The 8,399-nt window shown below is 33.2% G+C and overlaps 1 protein-coding gene across 4 annotated transcripts; it reads left to right on the top strand.

The window, feature by feature from the left end:
* The first annotated feature begins 526 nt into the window (after positions 1–526).
* Positions 527–4,729, top strand: LOC107474745 (uncharacterized). 4 transcript variants are annotated; one of them, XR_008005901.1, is made up of 8 exons: positions 527–630; positions 768–828; positions 982–1,088; positions 1,176–1,285; positions 1,574–1,628; positions 3,974–4,047; positions 4,186–4,247; positions 4,363–4,729. XR_008005901.1 is itself a non-coding variant. In XM_052257279.1 (5 exons), the coding sequence occupies exons 2-4, from the start codon at positions 823–825 to the stop codon at positions 1,264–1,266; spliced, it is 204 nt and encodes a 67-aa protein (XP_052113239.1). In that variant the 5' UTR covers positions 527–630; positions 768–822; the 3' UTR covers positions 1,267–1,285; positions 1,574–1,816. The 4 variants fall into 4 exon arrangements, 2 of the variants coding, with proteins under 2 accessions (XP_052113239.1, XP_052113238.1); XR_008005900.1 differs by having other exon boundaries at positions 4,186–4,729; XM_052257279.1 differs by lacking the exons at positions 3,974–4,047; positions 4,186–4,247; positions 4,363–4,729 and having other exon boundaries at positions 1,574–1,816.
* The last annotated feature ends 3,670 nt before the right edge of the window (positions 4,730–8,399 follow it).

The following is an 8,399-nucleotide window of genomic DNA, read 5'->3' on the forward strand; positions in this document are numbered from 1 at the left end:
CAAAACCCTTCTCTTTTTTTTAGATTTTTTTATTTCAGTAATTATTATAATTAATTTATTTATTAAAATAAAAAATCCAGTTGTCGCATCATTTCGAGTCCATTAATTTATGAGAAAGTATAAGGAGTTAATGGCCTAAGCGTACAATGTGTACAATAAAGGTTTTAGGAAGTATTAGAGATATAACCATTAGTGTTACATTGTCCTGTCAAATGCTTTTGGAATAAATGGGTTCATGATATGGTATTAGAGTTCTAAATCTAAAAGGTCAAGAGTTTGATCTTTAGTGAATCCCAAAAGTTTAAGTTTTTGGAATGAGTACTTTTATGACATGAGATGTTTATTATTCTTGGTTTTTAGATGGTTATTCTAGATAGTATAGGTGATGTTTATTTTATTCATAAACAAAAAATTTAGCCTATTATACATATTGTACACTTAAACCATTAACTTCCTAGCAGGAGCCTTTATTTATTTATTCCCACTTGATTTCATGATTTGAGTTGTGTCTCTAGACTCTTCCATTCCTGTTTTCAAATCCTCACTTTTTTGCATTATATTTAGTCACCTTCTCTTCCGTTCTCTCCACAATTCGCAGGGCTTTAACATTCAATATTCTCTGTTCGCCAGGTAAGTTTTCTCTCTCTCTCTCTCTCTCTCTCAACAATTCCCCCCTCCCCCTTTTCTTATATATAAATTTCTTTATATGTTCCTTATTTCGGTGTTGAAATCTTGCTTATTATTTTGCTTGCGTTTTGATTCCTAAGGGGCTCTTCTTAGTCTACGATCTCGTTTGGTTTTCACAAGAATCATCGATCAACAATGACTCATATCCTTTTGAAGCGTTCTGATTACCTTTTCTTGTATAGCAAGTTCCTTTTGTCTCTTGAGAAAAATTGATAACATGTTGCATAATCAATACTATGATACATTAAATTTTTTTATGCAATTTTTTCCAAAATTTGACTTAACTCTGGCGAACGCGGTAACCAAAGAGATCGAGACCGTGAGAGGGCTCAGGCCAGAAACGCTGGAAAAGCTAAACAGTCTAAGAGTGATGGATTGACCCCAGAACAACGCAGGGAAAGGTTGTTCTTCTTCCCACAAGACACAAACTCTATCTTCTATATCTGATTAATGCCTGATTGTGATTATTTATTTATTTTCATGGGCAGAGATGCAAAAGCTCTACAGGAGAAAGCGGCAAAGAAAGCAGGTCAGGCTGCTGGAGGCAACAATGCAGGTGGTGGAGGCAAAAAGCTTTAGTAGGATTGTGGAGTTGAGGGTAGATATGAAAATTTGAAACTTGTATTGCTTATTGTGATGTGGGTTATTGGTTTTAGAGCCATCTTCTTTATGTCATTTCAAACAAATGCCAAAAAAAAAAAGAAAAAGAAAAAGAAAAGAAGGAATAACTGGTGTTTCTGCTAGGGAAGGCATTGTTGTTGGCTCATGAACCTTTCGTCTTCTGTCTAATTTGGAATACAAATTGTCTCTGTAATATTTTGTAATGACTTTTTCTTGGTCTGTTTTCTATCTTGTTTCCTATCTTATGCTATTCTTATATTTGTAGTCACATAATCTAGAAGGTGAAGCAGCTATGGCATTGATGAGAGGCAATTGAAAAGGTCAGTGCCTCTTGGTGCCTTTTTTAGGACATGCTGCATTGTATGGTAAAAGTTATTTCTATAAACTCTTGCATTTATGTTGATAGATTGTTAGGGCCTCTTGGCAACAAGCCAAACCACTTAGGGTTTGAGCAGGTAATCGATATGGAAATCAATGTTAATTTAGTATAAGGTTTTACTGTTTTTAATCCGATGCTTGGTTTGCGATAATGTCTCTTAGTCTTGAGGGGTCCAAGAAGCCTCCATATGTCCATATGACAACCCAAACTTTAAAATGCTTGTGACTAAGTTTGGGTATATATTTATCTCTAATTTCCTTCTGCACAAAATAGTTATATCAGTTTTCTCGTCTTATCAAAAGTTTTACACAATTAACAATATATAGTGACTATGCATGCATATTTGCATTTGAAACATATGGATCTTGGCAGATGTTTCTGGTTTTTTACACGTATTAGCATGATGCATCAATGGTTGATGCTCCATAACATTTACATTTTTAATTATTTTGCAACACAACCAAGGAAAACCTTGTCATGTTGATTGCCTTTTTGGGTAGTTTCCTTGACTTAGTTATTATTGTATAAAATAGATAAACCAGTATGATCTGCCATTGTGAACATGGCTACTTTGATTATCAAATTCCTATTTTTTCAGGGGACCTTTTATTGTTATAGAATAGTGTTAGCTTATTTTAATGTATTCACAGTGATGGATGGTAATATTCTAGGTCTAATCTTCTATAACTGTGGTGGAACTATTTTAGGAAGTCATTTTGTCCATCCAATTTGTTGGGGCTAGTTGAGTAGAACAAACAAATTTTACAATAAGCATATTCTTTCTATTATTGAAGAATTGGACCACATAGATTGAATAAAGTTATTGCATAGTAGCGCATTGCGTCTCTAGCATGTTACTCATTTTGTTCAATATAACTACCAGATTGATAAAACTGGTACATTGTTTACTATATTTGAATATTTGAATATCTATTATATTGATGGGTAGAATACTTATTAATATTTCAGTCCTTTTTATGGAGTTTAGTTTTGGTCTCTTTCTCTGATCCTATTGAGCTTGAACAACTCTCATTCATTTTCTTTCTATTTCATGTGTTGATTCACAATAATCCCATGCATTCATTATTATCATGGTATATAATTTATTCTGTAATACTTGGCTTACTCTACTGCACATCATTTAGTACTGTACAAAACTGGAGCCATACTTTGACAAGATTTATCTACCTGATATACCTAATAAAAATATTGTGCTTACATCATGTTTTGATTTTATTTCTATATTTTGATTATTTTCTTAGATAAGCCGTGAACATAAATCTAAGAATTAGATTTTGGGTTTTCAAAGCTTGAGAGAAAATGCAGCAATGTGACAAACATGATGGTGAACTAGTATATCCAAGCCACTATCAGTGATTGAAAAGGGGTGAAGGGATTTTTGCATCCTTTTGCCAGAAGTAATCATGCCTTATATGCTTAAGGTTATTTTAGGCTATTTTGAACGCAGCTATGGGAGCGATTCTGTGTTTTCGGCTGTGTGTTTGTTCTGTGTTGTGTTGCTCGGATAGGGTGTCATGTAATAGAAAGGGATGATGCTTGGGATTCACTTGGTGGGGCATGAGGTCACCGTGAGGGAATTAAGGCTTCTAACTAAGGTTGAAAGTAACATGACAGAGCTTTTGGAATAAAGTGATTGTCTTTTGTGAATGAGATAGACAAAGGGTTTTGACATTCTGAAGAATTTTAGCAAGACAATGGGAGTATACACTCCAGGTATAAGTTGTAAAAATTTGGTGCAGTTACTATCTCTACCTCTAGCAGTAGTTGTTAACTCCTTTGCCACTACAAATTCTTCAATGCCATAAACTGCAGGTTTTACGACTTATCTGCCTATACATTCTTCACATCGTAACAAGTCTAATCCACTGGAAAAAAAAAAACACCTTCCAAGTTCCATCCCCATCAAAAACACCACCCTCAACTCCACCTTTTTATCATGTACTCTGAAATCCATTGTCAAGATCCACCTTTACTCTAAATGACGGTCCATACTAATTTTTCTTATAATTCTGATCTGATTAGCAAAAGTGAAAGGGATGTGCTATAGGTGGCAATAAGGAGGTTGTGTTTGCAATGACTGACAAAGCAAAAGTAGTGTTGCCAGCAACCATGGGTGGCTTCTACATTTGGCAGTACATTATCTAAATGATATTGAATTCTTTCTGTATCTCTGGTCCCGTTTAGGCTTGCTATTCTGGTTTTCTTTTCTTACCCTTAAGTTGAGCCTGAAATTTTTCACTGGAATATTGTGCAAGTTAATTGCAGGTATGAATTTGGTTTGTGATGACATTTGTGGCAAGGAACAGTTTTAGTCCCAGAAGATTCAATTGTTGCCTTAGGTATGAATTTTGTGAAGAGTATTTTTGTATTGTCTATGGTATCTATACCTATTGGCATGAATTTTATGATTGATTTGTACATTAGTTGCTGCTTTATTTATTTATTTTATTTATTTATTTTTTTTGCTGTCTTTGCAGGAACAGGCAACTAGAGGATCCTCATTTCATTAGGTTCCACTTATTCGTTCAAAACATGAGAGGTACAATAAAATTCGGAAAATAACACTTACCTGTTCCTAATGTATTTTGTCCTCTTTATGGGGTGTGGTATTTTGTGCTAATATTGTTTACAATCACATCTGTACAAAAAGATAGGCTTAATGCATTGAGAGGTAGAGGCATTGGGAGATCAATGATAGTCTACATTCTTGCATTTAATGTTCTTTATGGATCGAGTCCCTCTACACTGTTTGGGGTCCATCCACTAGCTGATTCTACCCTGCCTTAGTGACTGTACTTGAATGTGGATGAATTTAACAATACGGATACTTTACTCTTTCACAAAAAGAAGAAACACGTATAACCTCTTCTAACATAGTGGGAGGAATATGAGTATATGACAGTACAACACGAAGCTATACACGGGTTTATTTGTTTTGGGAACCATATAAAAATTTGTAAAAATAGCACCACGGGATAGTCTTAACTTCTGCTTTCAAACCAAGTGTAATTATTTTGTCTATCATGTCCGTTCTGTTCATTATTCTTTTTCTGGGTAACAAGTACAAGATAAGATTCCAAATATTATAATATATTGTAATTTTTTTTATATTGCATCTTGTATATATATATAGAATTTTTTATTTAAATAAATTAAATAAATATTTTATTTACTGATAAATAATTATAAAAAATTATTACAAAAATGTCTTTCTGCCTTATCTTGTTTACAGTATAAACGAGATAAGTTAACGAGATAAAGTTAGTGTGTTAGTTAGTGCGCGTAACACGTGTTAGGGGTGTACATGGGTTGTCTTGTCTCGTTTATACTGCTTACGAGACAAAGTTAATGCGCGTGACACGTGTTAGGGGTGTACATGGGTTGGGTTACATGAGTTTGTCATAACTTAGACCCTGCTCGAAATATATATCGAGTCTATTGAAAGATTAAAACTCATCGGCTTAGAATTTTTTTATAATTTCGTTGCAAGTATAGTTCTAAACAGATAAGTAACACTCAATTAAAGTTTAATTTTTGGTTGTCACAAGTCCAACTCAATAAAAATAACCGAGAGTATTAGTCACGGATCATTCTCTTTAGAAATTACAATCGAGTGCTCAATTATTGGTTATGAGTTTCATGAGTTGGGTTGATAAAAGTGCAAGAAATTAAATGGTAAGAAATGTAAAGCAAACAACTAAGGAAAACAATTACTAAAAAGAGGCATTCATAGCAAGGATTGAGAATATAGCCTTTTTATTCTAGTCATTAATTATCATACAATAATTAAAAAGAGCTAATCCTATTAAGTAATCTTCAACATCGAAAAAAGGTATAATGTTATCTTCAACATAGGAAGAAAGTTAAATAGGCCTAGTTAATCTCAATCCAAAAGTTCTAATCAACTCACTAATTGAATTAGTAAGAGATTATAGTCAATAGAAACAATATTAACTAACAACTTTAAATTACCAAAATAAGTTAGGTATTAATGACTCAAGATTGTATAATTTTTCTTTCCAAACTAAGAATGCTCAAATTTTACTTTAAAGTCCAACCAAGCATTTTGTCAAACACTTGAAAGGTAAAAAAGGAAGCATCATAAAATTGCAATAATAATAAATCTACAACTACCCAATGCAAGGAATCGACAATAACAACTCAAACAAGCAAGAAAAGAACATAAAACCTCAAATTGCATTAAATAAAATTGAAATTGACAAGAGTGTTCATAAACTAAAAAGAGGCATAAAAATGAAAATTAACAAGAGAACTAAGAAGAACAAAGATGTAAGAATAAGAAATTATAAAGAAAATTAGATGAAAACAAGAATTAAACTCTAGATCTAAGAGGAATTAACCTAATTCTATCCTAATTGTAGAGAGAAGAGGAAGTTTCTCTCTCTAGAAAACTACCTAAAGCATGATCCTAAGATAATCTAATTGCTTCCCCTTTGTCCAATCTTGAATTTTGCATCATATAGCCTCAGAAATGAGTTGGATTTGGGCCTTGAAAGCTTAGAAGTCGCCGCCCAGTGTTTTCACTTTAATAAGGTCACGTGATCAGCGTCACCCGTGCGCGTGGTCGACGCATGTGCATCGCCTTGCAAATTTCCTCCTCACGCGTACACGTGGGTGACGCGTGCGCGTGTCCTTGAATTAGCAGTGAGCATGGGTAGCGGGTACCCGATTACTCGTCCAAACCCCAACTAAACTAATTAAATTGGTTTTGGAACCAACGGGTAATCGGGTCCAACCCGAACCAAACCAATGGTTCTCTCTAATAATTGGTTCGGGTAACGGTTTTGGGATGCGGAACCCGAACCAACCCGTAGAGCCGACTTTATATTAATTAAATAAAAAAATAAAAATAATATTGTGTTTGGTGTTTGACATGTTTGGATTTTAATGTCTAATATATTTGTATTTTAATGTGTTTAGTTTTTAATACATTTGGTGTTTAACATTTTTTGGATTATTTTTATTGATTTTCTATGTTTATTGTACTTACAGAATTTTTAAGAGAAATATTTTGTTTGTTTTTTGTGAATTTCTATTTCATCGGGTACCCAATTATCCGATCCGAACCGAACTAATATGTTTCTAATCGGTTTGGTTTGGTTCGGATACATACACAAAAAAATGTAAATCCGTACCAAACCAAACCGATTACAATTTAATTGGTTCCGTTCTATTTTCACCCTAAACCCAAACCAACTCGATTCGTGCTCACCCTTACCTTGAATTCTCCAAATGTTCATTTTTTCATGAATTCTCCACTTTGCATGCTTTTCTCTTCACTTCTTTCATCCAATCCTTGCCTTATAAGACTGAAATCACTCAACAAACATATCAAGGTATCGAATGAAATTAAAGTGAATTAAAATTGGCAAATTTAAGGCCTAAAAAGCATGTTTTCACTCTTAAGCACAAATTAGGGAGAATTACAAAGACATGCTATTTCATTGAATAAATGTGAGATAAGTTGATAAAATACCCTAAATTTAACAGAAGATAAATCACAAAATTGGGGTTCATCAAACCTCTCCACACTTAAACTAAGCATGTCCTCATGCTAAACTCAAGAAAGAGACGAAGGGTATCAACATTTATTCAATACAAACTATCAAGATGCACTCTATCTAAATGCATGCAGCTACTTAGTCAAAATAAATCAATTCCCAAGAATATATATATGAACAAAAGGGCTAAAGCAATCATAATCAAATTAAATCCACAATTGAGTTGAGTTATTGAAAAGATTTTACAAACTTGCAAGAAAAGAGATGATCATAGGTGAAAACATGTAATTGAGTGATCGAACCCTTACCGGATGTGTATCCGCTCTAGTCGCTCAAGTATATAGGGTTGATTCACTCAATTCCCCCCTAATCATGCTTTCCAAGATTTGTTTTTCATCTAACAATTAACAATTATTCAATGCATGCATACATTTATCATGAGAACTTTTCATAAGGTTGTAATGGGGTTAGGGTCAAGGTAAGGATGCATATGGCTAAGTGAGTTTGAAATTTGAATTTTTGATTAACCTAAACTCTCACCTAATCTATATAACAACCTATACAATTCTAATACAACACCTAACTACCCATAATTCTCACTTTTTCACACACTCATGCATTCTCTTCTTCATCACAACCCATATGCATTAATTATTATTACTTTACTTTGGGGCATTTTGTCCCCTTTTTATTGGTTCCTTTTTTTTCTTTTTATATATTTTTGTCTTTTTCTCTTTCTATATTTTTTTATTTTTCTTTTGTTTTTCTCTTTTTCTTTTTGATGAATTATATACAAAGGTACCGATACATATGGTTTAAACATTTAATGCATTAGTATGTACCAAATTTCCTTGATTTTTAACAAAACTACAAAATACACTTTTATCTCACTCAATGTCTCCAAATTTCCCACAATTGAATAATAAACACCCTCACTAGTCTAAACTAATCAAAGATCCAAACAACGGACACTTATTATTTTTTGCTTTAAGGCTTGTAATGTGCTAAAATTAAGAACAAATGGGTTTAGCATAGGCTCAAAGTTGACTGACAATGGAAGATAAGAGGGTAGGCTACTTCGGTAAGTGAGATATTTGAAATGATAACCTCAATCATATAAGTGTATTCATACACAAAATAATGGACATAAAAAATCAAACAAATCAAAG

The sequence above is a fragment of the Arachis duranensis genome, chromosome 2, assembly GCF_000817695.3.
Source record: "Arachis duranensis cultivar V14167 chromosome 2, aradu.V14167.gnm2.J7QH, whole genome shotgun sequence".
Classification (NCBI taxonomy): Eukaryota; Viridiplantae; Streptophyta; class Magnoliopsida; order Fabales; family Fabaceae; genus Arachis; species Arachis duranensis.

Coding starts and splice junctions, on each gene's coding strand:
- LOC107474745 (XM_052257279.1), top strand. Junction 1,089..1,175: donor CCAGAACAACGCAGGGAAAG/GTTGTTCTTCTT, acceptor TTTCATGGGCAG/AGATGCAAAAGCTCTACAGG.